The sequence below is a fragment of the Mytilus californianus genome, unplaced genomic scaffold, assembly GCF_021869535.1.
Source record: "Mytilus californianus isolate M0D057914Y unplaced genomic scaffold, xbMytCali1.0.p SCAF_5, whole genome shotgun sequence".
NCBI lineage: Eukaryota > Metazoa > Mollusca > Bivalvia > Mytilida > Mytilidae > Mytilus > Mytilus californianus.
Window position 1 is genome coordinate 16,094,221 of NW_026262701.1, and position 21,389 is coordinate 16,115,609.

Consider the following 21,389-nt stretch of genomic DNA (forward strand, 5'->3'; position numbering starts at 1 on the left):
TGGGCGTTCCTTGTGCAGATGGGTCCTGGGTGTGATTCGGATGAAAAGGTTTTTACAGTGTTGTTTCCATTTTGTTCACCCTTGTATTTATATTTTACTTATTTTGTACTTTACGAAGAAAGTGTATACTATATATGGTATGTACTATCAACTACAAAAACTTTTTTTCGGTGTCTTTGTCAATATACTACCAACGACAAAAAAACTTTTTTGTTGACGCCATTGTCAAATTAACTATCAACTACATCATTTTTATTGGCGTCTTCGTTAGGTTTATTTGTATGTTTGTTCGAATTTATTAGTCAGTTGTGTTGTATGTCTGTGATGTATGTGACTATAAACAACTATCATACAAGTGGGAGATTTAGCTAGCTATAAAGCTAGGTTTAACTCACAATTTTTGTTGGAAAATACCTTAACCAAGTCAGGTATATGACAGTTATTCTCCACTCGTTCTGTTGGTTGATATTTTTTTGATTTTTGTCAGTTTTTATGGACTTGTCCTTTTTTAATTTATCCTTAGAGTTCGGTATTTTTGGTATACTTTTATCGCTAGCATTGGTTAAAAAATCAGCTTTACTGTCCACCTTTTTAATAAGTATTCATGATCCTACACTTAAATCCTGACTACAAGAATCAACACAATCGTTTCTTAAAAAGACCATTGTAGAAGCATGTATCTTGTTAAAGTGAGGGAACATAATCCTGCAAAATGACATCGTCATAATATTTGATTTTCATTTGTGAACACAATATTTGTAACGGTTACGTTTGGTAAATTTGTTTTCAAACAACTTACTCAATATTTCAAAACAAAATTGGCTCCTATTGTCATCGACTTGTTCCTATATTCGTTAGGTAGATACAATTCAGGCGCTTTGCAAGAAGAATGTATTGAAAATATCATTATCCGCTAACATTGCATTCAGCTGTGTATATATATATATATATATAATTCGTCTAAACAACAGCCCAAAAAGTTTTATAGACGTCATATTGATTTGGTTAACCGTTCTGGAATGTGTGTCACAGATAAATTGTCGCAACAGTAGTTAATCGATTTAGAAGATACAAATCAAGGAAACAATCAAAAACCGAAGGGGAAAAAAAGAGCGAAAACGTTAGCGACGATAGGGTACGTGTCCCTCACTACAAATGTATACATGCATGACCCAGCATGGAAGGTCAAATGCAATAAACAGGGATAAAACGCAATTGGTAACATTACAGATTAGACGACTGGTATCCCAATATATAACACCACTAAAACATGTCGCTAGTGAGTTGAGACACAAGCTAATCGTATCGGTTAACCAATTTATTATGGTGACCATAAAACTGAAATAGTGTCAAATTCAATCGTTCTTCCTCATAACTCTTTTTGCGCAGTTTTTGTGTATGGAGCACACCCCTGCCAATAAAGTCTATATAGTGTGAATATGAATGAACGTAACTTTTAAGTAGAGATATGTAAGCTTTATACGAAGGGGTGGAGGGTATGTTACTGTGGAGAAATGAAATCATCTCTTGTGTCATAGATTCTAGTTCATCTTTGTCAATAAACGTAAAACATATATTCTACTTTCAGTTTTGTCCTTTAGCTGTGATATATGAGAAGTGAGCTCTCGTTGAAATGTGGGTTATTGAGTGACAGGACATCATCAATATACCTGAATGTGAATTAAATACATTGCCCGATGATTTGTCTGTTTGACTTTGTAAAGGTTCTGTGTGAATTTTGTTTTTTTTTAATGAGTACAAAAACATAAAAAGTGCACAATGAGTACCCGTTTAAATCATGGTTGGCATAGGCCATGTTTTATTTTTCGTCATATTAATTAAGTCATCCTTTCATTATTCACTATTTTACCCAATGAAACTTACCACCAGGTTAATATTTGTCATGCTTTACACGACGGTGGTCCGCAGTGGAGCAAGAAGCGCTTAACATTTTGCAGCACCTGAATTCACTCCGAGTGTGTTCTCTGTTTAGTGCTTTGTATACTGCGTTGTTTGTCTATTTGGTTTTTTTTTCTTTTTTGCCATGAGTTAAATTTCTTTCTTCGACAAAAACTTTTCGATTGCTCCTTTTGGTATCATTTTACTTGTATTTTTCAAAATAGTTACATCTGATGTAATTAACTATTATATAATATGAATTTTCTAGTTTATGATGTAAAATAACATCATTAATTTTTACTTTAATATAACAATAATCCATTTAAAATTACGTAATGTCTTAGTAGCCTTATAATACTAACTTTGGTTATCTATCTAGATCATATGACGTAAAAGTAAAACTTACCTTCACGCATCTACCAACATAATGACCACTTCCTTAATCGAGGAAATAAAAAACGCACAACAGAATATATTAATTACTTGGCGGGGAAGCTCGCTACTACAGAACACTAGCTAGGGTAGCCACAGCTGTTGGTTGAATACTGTTGCTCCAGAAAATAAAACAAAAACAAATACAACAATTCTGACAGCTTTCGTGAAATCTCATCACAAAATTTTATTGAAATCTGCAGTATTTTTGAGTGGTCAGTAAGTATTTAAAATCGTCAGATCATCTGCAGAAAAAACTGTTTCAATTGAATTATCTACTATATCACGCCTGTATAGCCCTTGCTGTTGAAAGATGTACAAACTTTCCCGGTGTCAGATATATCCTTTTTCAGTGTTAAGATTGTATTTACGACGTTACAATACAAGGAGTATCTGCATTCAGTCAAATAATTCTATTTTTCTCTTCTTCTGAGTCTACAAAACACAACATAGAAAACTAAAGACTTAACACGAACTAAATAGTTTTTGTCATTTTTTATGGACTTCCCCTTCTTAAATTTGTCTCGGAGTTCGGTATTTTTGTTAATACTTTTTTGTAAATCAAGTGTGATAAATTTTGTCTGTATATCAAGATATATCTGGACTGTCGTAAATATATTTTCATGTATGTTTGAGAATATCCATGATATGATTAGAATTAAGAATGGAAACGGGGAATTTGTCAAAGAGACAACAACATAAACAAAGAGCAGAGAACAATGGCTTCTCAAAGAAGCGAAAAAATCCAGCACCCGGAGGCGGGCTTCAGCTGGCCCCTAAACAATAATGTAAACTAGATCAGCGAATTGTTCATTTAAACAAAAGGAGGTGAACCCATAAAATGTAAATCGGCAAGGTAAAAGGAACAAGTATAACCCCGCCACATTCTGTTTGTGTCTGTCCCAAATCAGGAGCCTGTAATTCTGTGGTTGTCATTTGTTGCTGTATATCATATATGTGTTTTGTTTACTTTCGTTTTTGTTTATTGTTTTGGACATAAATCAGGCTGTTAGTTTTCTAGTTTGAAATGTTTTACATTTGTCATTTCTAGACCTTTTATAGCTTGCTTTTCGGTATGGGTTTTGCTCATTGTTGAAGGCCTTACGGTAACAATTAGTTTCTAAATTCTACGTAATTTGGTTTCAGATGACTCAATGGCAATCATACCACATCTTCTTATTTTTATATATAAAGAGCACAGGTGGTCTGCATCGGAATACTTACACCTTTTCTTATACTCTATCTCCAAAATACACATAAATTTTATCAAGTAAATATTTACTGGAAATCGGTGAGTAACCTTTAAATGTTATGATATAAATAATGTGTTTATCTGTGAGATAAATAACGTTAAACTTGAACTTAATATTACTAAAAATAAGACTTTTTTCAAGTTGATATTGTCCTGAAAATAAATAAAGGGTTGTACTGCAACTTATGGTTCAATTGTTCACCTTACTTGAATAATTTTGTCTAATGTGTTATATGAAATATTTTTATTTTATACATAAGCCGTAAATAATTCCAAAATACTTCCAAGGGAATCGTATACACAGGAACAATATTAATTAAACAAAAATTTCTTTCAGAAACCCATATTTCAATTTAAAGATTAACTTCATTTTTTTGTTATTTTCCAAAAGAAAATCAATTATCATGTGTTTGAATCATAGGAAAATGAAAGAATCCTGTTCGAAGATGAACTATTAGCAACACACAACAATTTAGAAAGTAATAGACATTGTATTGATATAAATAAAATTATACAAAAAAACAATAGATAAGCGTATAGAATTGGAATGTCGCTAAGATAGGAAAGCACCGAGGGAACAATCAAAATTCATTAATCGAAGCAGTGATAAATGTTGCGTTGCTTAGCTCATAATGATGTTTCTTTATTGTCATTCTAAAGAGCTATTGTTATTAATGATTTTATCATAACAGTTCAAGCACTTCTTTGTTTCAGCAATGGGAAACAATTCAGACATATAATATATAATCTTATTATCTCAAGTTAGAAAAATGATTCACAATGAATGAAACTGTTCACTGAAACATTAAGGCTATTCTACCCATGCATAGATTGCCTATGTTGTATATGACACAAAACTTCGGACTTTTTGGTTTTTAATGCTCTTCAGCTTCGTATTTGATTTGGCCTTTTATATAACTGTTAATTTGAAGACCACTGACGAGTATTCATATAGCCAAAATGCGCTGCTGGAGTACCAAATTATACGCCTGGTACAATGTATCTGCAGTTTTTCCAAAAAAAAGAATCAGGTAAAGAAAATAGAACAACTTCATTCTATATTGTTTTCAATTGAAAGTTTTTTTAATTTCTTTAAAATGATTAAAATGTCAATACCAGAAAGAGACATATAAAAAGTATATGAGCGGACAAAACATGTATGACTCATTCTAATAGTGTATTGGGATTGATATAAGGTGCTTTGGAAGGATAAGCATTCTAGTGTTCATGCAAAGTCCGACTTAGTGCCCAGTGTTCAAATGTGGCAATGAGTCAAAGTCGGTAGGCGTTACAATTGGTAGAGGTGAAGCACTATGTTCAGTAGTATGTATCTATATTATTTCAACATTGGCCTCACATATGTATATAGATAGAGAGTATAGAACAACTGCTTTGATTTTTCGGTCAAAGTAAAACAGGGTCTTATGTGTTAATTACTAGATTCAGTTGATATATTAAGTCAAACTGAGCAAACAGCAGTACACTATTTATACAATGGCGTATATTAGATGTCTAAGGAAAAGTTTATTCACAGGTAAGTTTGTAAGACTGAAGCCTTACGCTATATTAATAAAATTGAGAATGGAAATGGGGAATATTTAAGCATGACGTACATGTATTATAGAAAGATATATGTCTATTGATGAAGAATGGATTTTGACTTCTATATGTCTTTTGGGTCTTTGTGTCTTTGAATTAATATATCATTGATAAAAGGTCGTATATCAAAGGACATAAAAAGTCATTTCATTTGTGTCTATAAATTCAACCAACTGACTGTAACACACAAACATTGCATTTATATTGCATTGCAAGATCTTTGTAGGAAAGAAGAAAGTGATTTACAAACAGACCGTAACAGAGAAATTAATGAATTTAAACTGCAGTAAAGCGATTAACATGACAATATTTATTTTCGTCCGTGTATGAAAATGAATGTGTTTCTACAGAAATATCATATTACACGCAATATAACTTCTTTTGTTATTAATATGATGAAGTTGTTTATCTATTTGGAGCACTTACTTGTTAATACGATTTGTAATATATCAAGAATAGCTATCACTTTGTACACTTTTATTTATCTTGTTTTCCTTTCCTTTTTGATTTGCTTTGTATTTTAAACAAACTAAGGTAGAAAATCCGCCAAGGTCACAACCATCAATGACTTCTTTTGTTTATTTTCATTATCTTACTTTAAATCAAATTTGATGTTTTAGTCTTCTAGAGTACCACGAATAACATTCACGATACTAATGTCACTGCATCTGATGTGTATTTCGACAATTAATGTGTCCTCAGAAAATTCAAAACTTAATACAAACGATGGAGAGCTGGTAAAACCGAAAACCAAAATAAATCTTGGAAATAAAAGATATTTATTTTCACAGAAAACTTCAATGTTCAAAAATATCGTTATTTTTTTTAAAAACTGTACGGCGACCTCTATATTGCATGTGGTTTCGCGCTTCTCGTTATTCATAATATTTAATTTCAATAAAAGTTAGGTGCTACTGCTTCAAACAAAGTCAATTTTTAACGATTTTGGGTGGTGTTTAGATTAGACACTGTTCGTGTTAAATGATCCAAGAACGTTGTATGCACTTAAATGCTTATTTTTTTATCCAGTACTAGATAAAGGTAATTTCAAAAGCACATGCAAGCTAAAACATGTATCAATGTTTTCTATTAATGGTTCATAACAATTAGTATACTCATTAGATATATCACTAGGTTCAATCATTTGAATTTACCAAACATGGACAAAACACCTTACAAATATAGATTTATTTCGTCCTCATGCCATTGTTCCACTACTAAACTGTCTATTCTACGTACTAGTACACTTGGTACAATCAAAAACCTGGTAATAAATTGTTCAAATAAGGCCTTTGAAAATAGTGGAATTAATTACTTTTAGTGTCAAAAATTCGTTGGAAGTACTTAATAAATTGCATGCTTATATTGGTGATTTCGATTCTGTTCAAAGTTTTATTTTTCTACCCTACATACCACTTTGTCTCATAATCTTATTAAGAAAATTCACACACCCAATTAAATGGACATTTAAAAAGAAGTCAGAATGCGAATATATATGTTCTAACTCTTTTAGGTCATTTTTCAGTAACAACAGACAAAAGAACTATGTCAATTGGACCTGCTTTGATACGATAACTGCCCTTGAATTTTTACTAGATAACATTTTTGTTCGCTATGGAGATTCCGTATATCGTTAAGTTATCGGAATTCCAATGGGGACTTACTGTGCACCACTTATTGCGGACCTGTTTATGTATTGTTATGAGTGTTATGACTAAAATCAGCAAAGTCCCATCGAAACAACATCTGATACAAACTTTTAATAACACTTTAAGATATTTGGATGATATATTGGCTCTCAATAACGACGACTTCAGTGTGTACATTTAAGATATTTATCCTGCTGAACGGACTTTAAATAAAGCTAATACTAACAATGAACACTGTCCTTTCCTGGATCTTGATATATATATCTTTAACGGGAAGCTTAATACCAAAATTTATGATAAAAGAGATGATTTTTCATTTCCTATTGTTAATTATCCATTTTTAGATGGTGACGTTCCCTTATCACCATCTTGGTGTTTATATATCTCAACTTGTTCGATTCGCTCGTGTATGTAACAACGTATTTGATTTTAACGAAAGAAACATCTGTATTACTGAAAAATTATTACACTTGGGTTTTCGATATCACAAACTAGTCAAAACATTTACTAAATTTTATCATCGGTAGAAGGACATCATTCGTAAATATAAATCAACATGCAGACATCTTATACGTTCAGGTATATTCTATACAAAGCACAAAAATGTCGACATTCACCTCAAAAGTTAACCAAACCTTTAAACAGACTTATTCAGAAGGGATATAGTTACGATACTGTTGTCAGATTATTAAAGATGACATTTTTTGGTATTAATATTGATTCACTCATAGGGTCTTTGCATCGGAAATAAACACATTTATTCTAAAACCAGTTGTTGGCATGATACGGGTTATGTTCTTCTCATATATTTTATGATGGTATGATACTAAAACGGGAGGGATTGTGCTTGATTTTCATATAATGAAGACATAATCTTTCGATCAGTTTAATTGAGGTCTGGAGCTGGCATGTCAGTAACTGCTAGTAGTCCTTTGTTAATTTATGTATCATTGTCATTTTGCTTAGTTTCTTTTGTTACCTATTCTGACATTAGGCTCGGTCTTCTTTTAAACTGAGTTTTATTGTGCGTTTTGCTGTGTGTTTGTTTATTCTACATTGGCTAGAGGTATAGGGGAGGGTTGAAATCTCACAAAACATGTTTAACCCAACCGCATTTTTGCGCCTGTCCCAAGTCAGGATCCTATGGCCTTTGTTAATCTTGTATGTTTTTTTAATTTTAGTTCATTTATATATTTTGGAGTTTAGTGTGACGTTCATTTTCATTGAACTAGTATACAGTTTTTTTTAGGGGCCAGCTGAGGCCCGCTTCCGGGTGCGGGATTTTCTCGCTGTATTGAAGACCCATTGGTGGCCTTCGGCTGTTTTCTGCTCTTTGGTCGGGTTGTTGTCTCTTTGACACATTCCCCATTTCCATTCTCAATTTTATGGTAGTATTCAGTGTTTGCTATTTCAAACTATTGAATTGGTTGAGCCTAGTCGAGGATACTTCGGTTACTTTGGAAATAAATGTTGACCACAAATCGATCAAATATTATAGAATTATTCCTATACACTAATTTATGAAATCTTATCCCCGAAATATACCACCCACCCTGAATCATTTTATACCCAAAACATACCATCTACTTTGTATGCTGTTATCCCAAAAAAATATATATATATATTTGTCATTCATCCTATATAATGTTCCTCTGTACTGATATGATTATTAAGGAATCATCTTCATTAAAATTCTTCAATTCATTCTTATGATTAAAACAAACCTCGAGCTCTTCATGGATACTTTCCCTCTAGTTAAGAACATTTTGAATGCAATTACTAATAGAACTGAACTTTATGGCATCATACCTGTTGACTTTGGTTCATCGAATCGACATTCACCTAAAATCTTGCGCTTATATAAGGGCATATTCATACGATATGAAGAAGATAATTCATGTATCAAACCCTGTGGCATAAAATAATGATGACCATTTGCTAAATAACCCTTTAGTAAGCTCTGTATCACAGTACAAGATGTACAGTGGCGGTCGAGTATAACGAAACTTTCAGGTCAGGGTACTTTGACTTGTAAGACAATTTAACGACAGATAATCCAGTCTTGTTAAATGAAAATATACGAGTAAATCGGCTGATCTATTGTTTATTATAATTCCATTCTAGACGAATATTTACATAATATACAGTTTACAGAATATATCATTCGGGGGTTATTTCAATATTTGTCCTCATAAACTATTATTTTTTACAAGAATAATAGTATATGTTATAGTGTAAAGCGGTTATTTCTTATGAGAGAAATTTTTAAAAAAATGATAATTTTAACAGAATGATATAGAAGTATAATGCAGCTATCAATGGCTCACAATGTCAAACATTCTAGAAATGAACCCGTCTCATTCTATTTGTGCCCGTCCTAAATCAGGAACCTATAATTCATTAGTTGTCGTTGGTTTGTTTTTCATTTATTGTATTATCATAAATCAAGTCGGTTGTTTTTTCGTGTGAATTGTTTCACATTTTATACAGTTGACTATACGGTATGGGTTTTGCTCATTGTTGCAGACTATAATTGTTTAAATCTGCTTCAATTGAACTCTGTGAGATAGTTGTCTCAATGGCAATCGTACTACGTCTCATTATGTTATATAATTTTTTTTATTCAATAACGAGTTTGCATGTCTAATTTATACTTCAGTAGCAACTTTCTCAACTTATTTCATTTTGTAGTTTTTCGACGCATTTAATATGACAGGAATGATAAATTAATTCAATGACTTAGACAATCATTTAGTACGAGGTTAGCAATTCTTGTTAGTATTCATGACTATAAATGTAATCATAGCACAATCAATTAACCTTAATCAACGTTAGAACTAAAACAAACATAGGAAGTCTATCAAAACTGGTGATGAAAATTCATGTATGGCTTTGGTCGATATATAAATGTTTAGTGTTGTTATTTAAAGCATCAGATGTTCTCTGCAGGAATTAAAATATATGCTACATTTATAAAATATGTCATCGTCATCACTTTGAACAGTGGATAATTCCAATAGACTTTTTTTTTCAATATGAGGTACTGAATTGTTCTTGTTCATCGCCTTTAGTTTTTTGTTCAACTGATCATGAGTATAGACATGATATAAATTGCAAAACTATGTTTATGTAATTGCCTCCAACTTAAAGGACCTTACGTATTTTTGCAGTTGAAAATTATCTTAAGTCCAAGAAAAACACTCTACACCTTTAACAAAACAAAAGTTCAAACAGTCTACTACAGAGTTTGTAAGATGTAATTAACTTATGAACTCTTCTTGGTGCCTTAATATTTCGGGGGTTCGTTTTTTCTACGATTAAGGTTGTGTCTTTTTTTACTAGTTTTGCGTCGTCAAGTATTCAACCTTCCATCCTGTTAAAATGAAAATCACACACACATAAAACACTCATAATGAAAAAAACATGCAGTTTGACAACAATTTTCAATATCGAAAATATTCTAAATTTAACCAAATAATGATTTATGACAAACTAAAGTTCGAATGTACCCTGAATTTCCTAAATTGGGTGTCTTCTGGCTATTCCCACATTTTGTATTTTACTATTCTGGCTATTCCTACATTTTGTATTTTACTATTCTGGCTATTCCTACATGGGAGATTATGGGAAGAACAATAGATGTTGTTATTGCAAAATATGTTGTTTTAGTCATTAGTGTCTAATAGGGTCACAGGCAAATTTACCTATGGAAACTAAATAAAAATAATTATTTATATGAAATTTATGTAAAAAAAATGGGGTTTTTTTTGTTTGAAAACATGTACCAAGTGTTATAATTATGTGTTTCTAATATGGAATTTCTTGAAAATAAAATTATTTAAAAGAAAAAGTAGTAAAAGCATTTAAAAGTCTGGGAAAAAAACTATTTAAAAGAAAAGGTAGTTAACGCATTTAATAGTAACCAACACTTTCAACTTTAGCTTCAAAGAATTAATTTATTTCATTATTTGAATAAATTGTGTTTTTTTTAAATGAATATAATGTCAAAAGTAGTAACACAGATATTCCAAATCTTTTTACAAAAATCCGCATGTGTTTATCTTTTGAAACAAAAAAGTTAAATATGTATATCCAAAGGATAGAAATGTCCAAGAAAGCGAAAATTTAGGTATATGTCTAAAATTTCGACCCATTTATCTCTAAATTTATCACATGAAGGTATATTTTTTGTTACATATTTGAATTGACCAGGTGAAAAATAGCTTATATGCAAATTTTTGTAAAAAAAAATACCGTGGGATCACAACTGTATCGTAAAAAACTATGCCCTTATTGTCAATTTAGTGTACTTTTCGGTGCTTTGATTCAATGAATACGTAGTGTAACTAAAAATTTAGTGCTTTGTTTCAAAGAATAATTACTACAATTTTAATATATTTATATTGCAATAGATATTATCTACTTGTATATATTATTAATGTTTTTACCAAAATAATTTCAATTGCTTGTGAATAACATTGTGCCTATAAATTCATATTGTGCTTTTGAATATTATTTACACAAAATCTGCTATGAAATTATTAAATAAAATATTGTTGTACTATAAACTATTCTTTTTCTTTATTTTCCACAATATTTACCTGGATTTACCTTGGTTCATTGGTTTAGTGTTGTTACAACATAATCCTACATAACCCCTTTGTATTATGTTATGTATTGTAATATTAATGGTGAGACGTAAATAAACTATTTGTATTGTATTGTATTACTTATAAATTCTGGGAACTCCAACTTAAAATTTTACTGTTTTCCCTATAAAATTCAAAATGTAGGAATAGCCAGAATAAACCCCTAAATTGTATACTTGAGTTTTTTTTTTACCATCTGTCTATCATAATCCTATCAGCAAGCCGGCCGGGTGTCATTTTGAATATTCTCTCATTTATTGTGTTCCGTGATTATGTGACGCATGTTTCAGTCCCATTCCCTTGCTTCCTGTATTAATTCATTGGTGTAAAATATGTGATGTATGTATATAATGTCTAAATTGAAAACAAAGATCAAACCTATGATTGCGTTGGATAAAAACCGCAATTTTTATACGTGTGCATGCAAAACAAATTTCTTGGTAGAGGGGTCTAAATACAGCACAAACAACATTATCCAAAAGATTAAAAGAGTGAAAAAGTATATTTCAACCAAACGCATTTGACTAGCAGGTCGAACAACGGATGTTCTTAAACCCTGCTGACTGCCATGGCGATTGCCAAATAAACGGATCACCAGATGTAACAAAATGGATCTTAATCATAAATTTAATACCAAACAGAAAACAATAAACTTGCGGAAAAGATGGTATACCGCAAACATGAGGTGCAAAAATTTGTACACAATATCCGGACTTCGACAATTAATGTCTCTTCAGTGATGTTAGGAATCGAAACAGTATTTGGAAGGCCATATAATTTACCTCAATTTAGGATTGACTCTTGAATTTTGAAGAGTCGAAATAGGATGAACGGATTATATAAACCCGAAGGCAAATATAATTCAAGCCCAAACGAAAAAATATAAACAAGTCTAAATTGAAATCAAAGTACAAACCTGATTGCATTGGATAAAAACTGCAATTTTTATACGTGTGCATGCAAATCAAATTTCTTGGTAGTGGGGGCTAAATTTATATATATATAAGAACATTTGTTGTTCGACCTGTTAGTCAAATGCGTTTTGTTAAAATATACTTTTTCACTTTTTTGGTCTTTTTTGAAAATGTTGTTTGTGCTGTACTTAGACCCCTCTAACAAGAAATTTGTTTTGCATGCACACGTATAAAAATTGCGGTTTTTATCCAACGCAATCATAGGTTTGAACGTTGTTTTCAATTTAGACTTGTTTATATTTTTTCGTTTGGGCTTGTATTATATTTGCCTTCTGGTTTATATGATCCGTTCATCCTATTTCGACTCTTTCAAAATTCAAGAGTCTATCCTAAATTGAGGTAAATTATATGGCCTTCCAAATACCGTTTCGATTCCTCACATCACTGAAGAGACATTAATTGTCGAAATCCGGATATGGTGTACAAAAACCTTTGCACCTTTTGTTTGCGGTATATCATTTTTTCCGCAAGTTTATTGTTTTCTTTTTAGTATGAAATTTATGATTAAGATCCATTTACTACATCGGTGATCTTTTTATTGGGCAATCGCCAATGGCAGTCAGCAGGGTTTAAGAACATTTGTTGTTCGACCTGTTAGTTAAATGCGTTTTGTTAAAATATACTTTTTCACTTTTTTGGTCTTTTCGAAAATGTTGTTTGTGCTGTATTTAGACCCCTCTAACAAGAAATTTGTTTTGTATGCACACGTATAAAAATTGCGGTTTTTACCCAACGCAATCATAGGTTTGAACGTTGTTTTCAATTTAGACTTGTTTATATATATATATATATATATATATATATATATATATATATATATATATATATATATATATATACTAGAACACACCCGCGGGTCCGTGACTGAATTAAATTACCTATGCCTTATTTTCAGCCTGGATTTTAAGTATTCGTATTGTCATTTGATAAAGTCATACTGATTATAAGGTGCACAGTTTTCTCTGCTTTCAAATTCTTTCTGTTTGTATTCGTTCAGGTTTTCTTACTACAACCGGAAACTACTTGTAGATATATTTTTGGGTCAATGATGGAATTTAGTAGTGTTAATCCCTGTATAATGACAAAGTTCAGGTGTGATTATGACCCGTGTATATAGCAAATCCCAAATACACCGTTTGGTGGTGCGCCTGACATAGGCGGAACGTACAGTTTAGGTAACAGGTACTACTGGTACCGGTATCGGATTCGACCCGGAACTTGTTAATTAATGGTAATATTGATTATGGGGAAAACAAAAAAACCTGGAAGGATGTAATTTCTAATCAGCACCATTGTCCTATATCAGTTAAATATAAAGTTGAATTCTTTGATTCGTCGTTTTTACGTCATGCCGGCTAACAAATTGGACCTCGTTATTTTAGTAGTATAGATATATCAATCCCCCCTATTTTACCCAAGAGAAATTTCTTATTTTTGCTTGCTGTATTCTTAAATTTTACACTTCAAGCAAAGAAAACATTTTTATTTTTCTTGGAAATGCCCCCAAGACAAAGATTAGATACAACTGTTGTCTGTTTTTATGTCCATATAATAGATCCCGGATTTTAAAACTTGACGTTAATAATCAGTCATTCGAAAAAACATTCAATTATTGAGAGTGAATTTTATGGCTTTGTTAATCTTAGATAAGACATACGTAAATGGTAATTGTGTGAATTTCATTTATGTTTGAGGGTTGAGTGATTTATACTTGTTTTAACTCGGTAACTCGGTTAGTGGTTTGAATTCAATGTGAAAGTAAACAAAAACAACCTAACGCCTTTTCTTTTTGTATGAAAATGCACAAAAACAACAACAATTTCAAAAAAGGTATGATCTATACTAAAACAATAAACAAAAAACAGTAATGACAGACATCAACGACAACCACTGGATTAAAGGCTCCTGGCTAACTGTTGCAGCAAAACATTATAACAAACTGAAAAGAACTATTTGGAAAGGGCTTGACTCGCCAGATCGTTAATAATTACAAAACAAACTAACAAAAAAAATACAAAAATGCAAAGTATCGATCTAAGAGTACTCACAGTTAATAAACGAAACTATAAACAACTGTCATATAGGTGGGAGGTTGAGCTAGCTATAAAACCAGGTTTAACCGACCGTTTTTTTCTCGGGAAATCATTGTACCACGTTAGGAATTTGACAGTTGTTTTTCACTGATTCTGTAGGTTGATAACGTTTGATTTTGTCACTTTTTATGGACTTCCCCTTCATGGATTTACCTTAGAGTTCGGAAATTTTACCATGGTTTTTTACTGAAAGATACTTCAAACCCCAATTTCATTTACCAAAAAAAACCAAATTCTCCACTACTTAACCACCAATCAGCACACCTCCTTCGAATTTTGTGTCAAGACATTGCAAACTGGGAAAAGCGTGACCTTGTGCAATGTCACAATATAAGTACCGATAGGATTTAGTATAAAAAGTGTCCACGGACTGTACTTGTAACGTTAAAAAAATAAATGATTGGAAGCATTATCCAAATACAACTGACCTTTTATATATCATAATAGTTGTTACTATAGAAGTAATTTCCAAGATATTTTACAATCATCTCATTTGTGGTTACCAGCTAAATGTCACAGAATGATGTATGTTTCTTTTACTTGATAACTTATCTCCGTCAATGTAATATGGCAAATTCATTTTCTAATTGTTTTTAGTACCTGTTGACTTTCTATACATCATCATTTTTTCCTCGGGTGACATATGCGAGATTCTTTCTTCCTCATATCAAATTTGATAGTCATCTTAATTGTCCTATACGTAAACGTACAGATGATCATTTATAATTTTAATACATCCGTTTTAGAAACGGCATTTCTTTTTTTATTTAAATGTTTAATTCATACAGGGAAGATGCCAAGAGAGTTTTGTCCGATGCTCAAGAGATACTTTGAGGACGGTCACGAAATACCAAGTAGATGAGAGACTTGGTTGATTCTCCTTGAGATACGGGGTAACAGTGGTATATGGTAGATAACTATAAAATCAGGTAAATGTTCACGTGATACGGAGTAGGTGCACACGAAAAACGGAAAGGTACGGGGTATATGTTTACAAAATATGGGGTAGATTCAGAGCTCTTGGGTAGATCCTCGTGTGATATGTGACAGACACTCGTGAGATAAAGGTAAGATAGTCATGAGATTCTAGTATTGAAAATACAGGACTTTAACATCCAAAACCATTTCGGTAAAGTAATTTGTCTCTGTTATTTGTTATTCTTATATGACGCGATTGTTTCGCTTTGTAAACAACAGTGTGATAAAAGAGAGGCGAAGGATACCAAAGGGATATTCAAACTCATACGTCGAAAATAAACAACGCCATGGCTAAAAAAGAAAAAGACAGACAAACAACAGTACACAAAACAACATAGAAAATCAAAGACTGAGCAACACGAACCCCACTAAAAACTGGGGGTGATCTCATGTGCTCCGGAAGGGTAGGCAGATCCTGTTCCACATGTGGCACCCGTCGTGTTGCTCATGTAAGTACAAACCCAGTGATATGCCTAATTCGGTAGGTCACATTCGGGGGGAAAGGGACGAGGTTGTAGTTACGACAATTTGAACATATCCGGCGTCATCTGTGAAACAGATATTCCATAACGGTAAAATTCTCGATTTATGATCTATACATAGCGCAGACTCAGAGATAAACATATTTTAAAATGGCTGAAGCTTTGGTTAAAATTTGAATATTACGGCCCAGGCCATGTGAAAATTTTCATCAAATTATATATGGCTTGCTTGAATTATTTCTTAAACATTTTATGGAATAATGAAATTTAGTTAAAGATTTCTTCGGTAATACGTATACATTTGTATGTAACGGTATAAATTTGGTTAGTAATACTTTTTTTCTGCAAATCACTAAAGAAATATATCACTTTGGTTTTAATAATAAAAATAAGTACTAAATAAATATATACTGTTTCAACTTTCAAAAATCTGTTTAATAATAACGAAGGGAAAAACAAGGTATACACACCCACATGCTTCTTATATATGATATGAATGGGTTTTTTTTTTTGTTCAAATAAGGCACATTCTGGATGATTGATATTTCTCTCATAGTTTTAAGAATCAGAGGCATAGCAAATGACAGAAATACGATATGACTATTTTATAAAGGTACAAGTATCAAAAGTTCCATCCTATAAAATAATATTTTTACACTCGATATATTTGATTGCTGAAATGAAATGTTTCTTTGATCTAATATTCAAAATCTATGCGGTACGCTTTAATGGTCTTTAATTAGTTTGATGAAGTATACAAACACATGTATTAATATGAGCCGGCTTTAAGTACAGCTAATGCCATAGATCCAGTTACGACAGCTCCTAAAAGAAACCCTAAGGCTCTTGATGGTTGTGGCAAGGGTAACAAGTACGCAAATGTGTGGAAAATTCTCAATCCGGTAAAAGCACGGAAATGCATCAATGCTGTTGACGGGTCGGGTTTTGTGCACACATATAGTAATCCAATCAAGACAAAGGGAATTACGTTCTCCAGATCATTCAGATGGCATCTAAAATTATAAATACAAAATTACAAACATACGATTATTTATTTTATGCATTTCATTTTATATTTTCGTCACTGATGCTAAATTTCTCATAATCCATTGTTTTACCAGTGGAAGGTTTGGACTTGTTGATAGATTGATGGTTGGTGTTTAACGCAACTATCAGCACCTTTGGCTATATACCGGTAATGGCGTCCAGTAATATATAAAAGTGAAATTAAAAGATTTTGCTAGATGTGCTTTCTTTTTGTTTATACAAGGGTTATGTATATATGAATTCTATTTCATGTGAATTCCAGAAATATTCGGCCAATTTGGAACTATTTTAACCAGTTCTAAAAGATTTTACTTTTTTTTTTCATTCATGATTTACAATGGGGTTTGGTTTTTTTTTTATTATGCCACTTTGTTGGCTTCATGCAAAGATTGTTCGTCTTATTATGACAGATGATCTTCGGAGATTGAAACTGCATCATACAGGTTTGAACAATTAAGCAAGCAAGAAAATGCGTTTTAATATGTGTCCGAACGTTGGTTTTCTCGTTTGAATTGTTTCACATTTTGTCATGTCAGGAATTTTTATAAATGACTATTCGTATGGGTTTTGCTCATTGTTAAAGGCCGTACGTTGACCATCTGATGTTTTATCCCTGTAATTTGCACTCATTTGCAATCATACCACATTTTCTTATATTTTTCATTAAAAATAAAATAAGGTTTATAAATTGTACCATTCACAAACCTTCTAATGCGTTCCACTGTAGCATTTGTTACAGGTTTTCCTTCATCTCCGGGCTTCCCTCTAAGCTTAAAGTCTTCTGGGTTTGCAAATGCCTAAAACGAAACGAGTTAAACCTAGACATGTACATTATTATAAGGGTTTGAAAGGGGTTTAAAGAATAGAGAATAATGGGCCAATATTACAGAGTAATAGGCCTAAAAATAACGAATAGAAATAATGGGGCACTAAAATATACAGAATAGAGAATAATGGGCGAAAAATGACTTAAAAAATTAAAGAATACTGAATTGAGGGACCCCACCCAGACCCTCTATTATAATTGATTATTATTCGGATGCTGTAAAAGGTCGGTGGTTCTCACCAGCTTCCTCCACAAATAAAAACTGTTTTGACATTGTAGAATTTTGAAAATTTCGTAACACATAGGCATACAGAAGGTATCATAAACCTTAATTTACAAAATACATTCATAATATTTAAATGTATGATTGTATATAACATCAAGTTACAAATTATGATAAAATATTTAATCAGGACACCGTACTAAATATAACATGATATGACTAAGTAAACAAAATGAAGTATGTGCATGTGTGAACTACTTATACTTACTCGATTTTTCATTCTATTAACTGATGTCAGTAAACTCATGGCCATTGTTTTACATATTACAATGCCAGAATAAAAAGCAAACTGGCCAAACACAGGATTTCCAAATGTTAACAAGTCCGACATCTTCCTCCGTGACTAGACAGAAATAAACTGGACCTTTAACTATCCTATACACAGTTAGTGAAAGGAGGAGCTAAGTATGTATGGCAAGCCGTTTGTGTTTATTCAATTTCAAGATATCTTATAAAAGTTATGAAGTGTATAAGATATCTTGTATTTTATGAGATATATCATATTTAATATAAGTAATTATATCGTATATACTTTATAAGATATATTATTCACTTTATAAGATATCTGTTTAAACCAAATTATATATTTTATATAGTTTATGAAATAAGATATCTTACATCTTTCGATATGTATCTTTGAAACAAATTCTTTGAGATATTTGATAAAATAGAGGCGAAAAATACCAAAAGGATATTCAAACTAATAAGCCGAAAACCAACTGACAACGCCATGGCAAAAAAAATGACAGTGCTTCGGAAGGGTAAGCATATTCTTCTCCACATATGGCACCCGTCGTATTCCTCATGTATGTACAAACCCTGTGATAAGTCAAATTCGGTAGGTCACATTCGAGAAAAGAGGACGGATTATGGTTACGACAATTGGAACATATCCGTCGTCATCGTGAAACAGGTATTCCATAACGGTCAACCAAATCGTGTGATAGCGTCCGTAAAATATTCGAAGGGATGATTTCAACTCCACCATTTGGAACTTTTGGTTTAAATCAATACAGTAGCTTCCTTGTCAGCGGTAACACTCTTATCAAGATACGAAGTCATGATAGGAAATGCAAGCTCAGGAAATGGGTGCATGGCAGATATAAATATTGCTTTCACATTAAATCAACACTATGAAGCTGCAGACCAAATATAAAATCATTCCAGAAAACTTTGACGAAAGTAGGTCACCGTACGGCCTTTAACAATGAGAAAACCCAAAACTGTATAGTCAGCTTTAAAAGGTCACGACATGACCATATATGATAACAAATGTGGAATAATTGAAACGGGGAAAAAAACAAACTGACTAATGACATGGCAATCATTGGTCCGGAAAAGGAAACTGTTGTTTTGAAGTAAGATTTCAAAAGTAAGAAAATCTCTAATTTCATTCTTTGTATTTTAACTAGACAGTGAGTCTCGAAAAACTAATTGAAGATGAATCCTGTGTTCCCAGATATCAATTTTGTACAGTATCTTTAGAAAGGTACAAGGATTTTTAGTCCTAATTGAATGTTCATTTATCACAATGTAGATTAATAGATAGAGATGTAAAATTATAGTAAATGAGACAATGCTGCAAACTGAATATTTCCTGTTAGCGAGAAGGACAAGAAGTCCTAAACGAAAAATTTGATTTGATTTTTTTTGTAACGTTGTGATGTAGGAGTACTGGGTCGGACAATCAACCTTATAATTCTTAAACATTTAAGGGAGATTATATTAGGTTTTGCAGCTATATGACACTAATGGGGTTTCCAGAGTTTAAAAAAAGTTTTTTTCTCCATTTTAACAACTTTGTCCTATACTTTTGGTAACAGTGGCCATGTTTGTTGATCACCATATGATTTTAATATGAAGTTAAAACTGCACACCATATTGAAATACAATATAAAATTATGACTAAGTTCAATTGTCCCGGTGATCTCTAATAAGAAAGATTCTTTAAGAGAGTCTACGACAGATAACAGACAAAAGTTTACAGACGAACAGACGCCACGTGATGAGAACATTTCAGTTCGGCCCTTAGTGCTATTCAAGCTGAAAGGTTATGAAAGGCATACAATGATACTTTGAGCAGCGGCAAAATTTATACTTTTGAGACTTTACTGATTATGTTTCTTCTTTTTTCTAATTACATCTGTAATTGTAATACCAAATATTGTCTGTAATTGTTATACCCAATATTGTCTGTAATTGCAATTGTAATAATCAATATTGTCTGTAACTGTAATACCCATTATATTGTCTACATCTGAAATTGTAATACCCAATATTGCCTACATCTGTAATTGTAATACCCAATATTGTCTAAATCTGTAATTGTAATACCCAATATTGTCTGTAATTGTAATACCCAATATTGTCTGTAATTTTAATACCCAATATTGTCTGTAATTGTAATACCCAATATTGTCTACATCTGTAATTGTAATACCCAATATTGTCTGTAATTGTAATACCCAATAGTGTCTGTAATTGTAATACCCAATATTGTCTACATCTGTAATTGTAATACCCAATATTGTCTGTAATTGTAATACCCAATATTGTTTACATCTGTAATTGTAAAACCCAATATTGTCTGTAATTGTAATACCCAATATTGTCTGTAATTGTAATACCCAATACTGTCTGTAATTGTAATACCTAATATTGTCTGTAATTGTTATACCCAATATTGTCTGTAATTGTTATTGTAATACCCAATATTGTATACATCTGTAATTGTAATACCCAATATTGTCTGTAATTGTAATACCCAATAGTGTGTGTAATTGTAATACCAATATTGTCTACATCTGTAATTTTAATACCCAATATTGTCTACATCTGTAATTGTAATACCCAATATTGTCTACATCTGTAATTGTATTACCCAATAGTGTCTGTAATTGTAATACCCAATATTGTCTACATCTGTAATTGTAATACCCAATATAGTCTGTAATTGTAATACCCAATATTGTCTACATCTGTAATTGTATTACCCATTATTGTCTGTAATTGTAATACCCAATATTGTCTGTAATTGTAATACCCAATATTGTCTTTCTAGCTATAATAATGAACTTAGAATATATCTAAATGTTATTTGTCATCACAAGGGATAATATCATCTCGTTATACTATAGTCATACTCATTTTGTTGTTGCATTGATGATTTAAATACAAAACCAAAAAAAGGTGCCTCACCTAAAAAAAAATCAAACAATTTTATACA

General features: G+C 31.8%; 1 protein-coding gene across 1 annotated transcript; it reads right to left on the reverse strand.

Moving 5' to 3' along the window:
- Window positions 1-16,368: 16,368 nt before the first annotated feature.
- On the reverse strand, window positions 16,369-18,556 carry LOC127701102 (microsomal glutathione S-transferase 1-like). Its single transcript, XM_052204910.1, has 3 exons — window positions 18,372-18,556; window positions 17,760-17,851; window positions 16,369-17,020 (listed from the first exon to the last, which is right to left on the reverse strand). Exons 1-3 carry the CDS (start codon window positions 18,492-18,494, stop codon window positions 16,777-16,779), a joined length of 459 nt encoding a protein of 152 aa, XP_052060870.1. The 5' UTR covers window positions 18,495-18,556; the 3' UTR covers window positions 16,369-16,776.
- Between the last annotated feature and the right edge of the window lie 2,833 nt (window positions 18,557-21,389).

Coding starts and splice junctions, on each gene's coding strand:
- LOC127701102 (XM_052204910.1), bottom strand. CDS start 18,494: ATGTCGGACTTGTTAACATTTGGAAATCCTGTGTTTGGCCAGTTTGCT. Junction 17,852..18,371: donor TTAATAGAATGAAAAATCGA/GTAAGTATAAGT, acceptor GTTTCGTTTTAG/GCATTTGCAAACCCAGAAGA. Junction 17,021..17,759: donor ACAGTGGAACGCATTAGAAG/GTTTGTGAATGG, acceptor TTATAATTTTAG/ATGCCATCTGAATGATCTGG.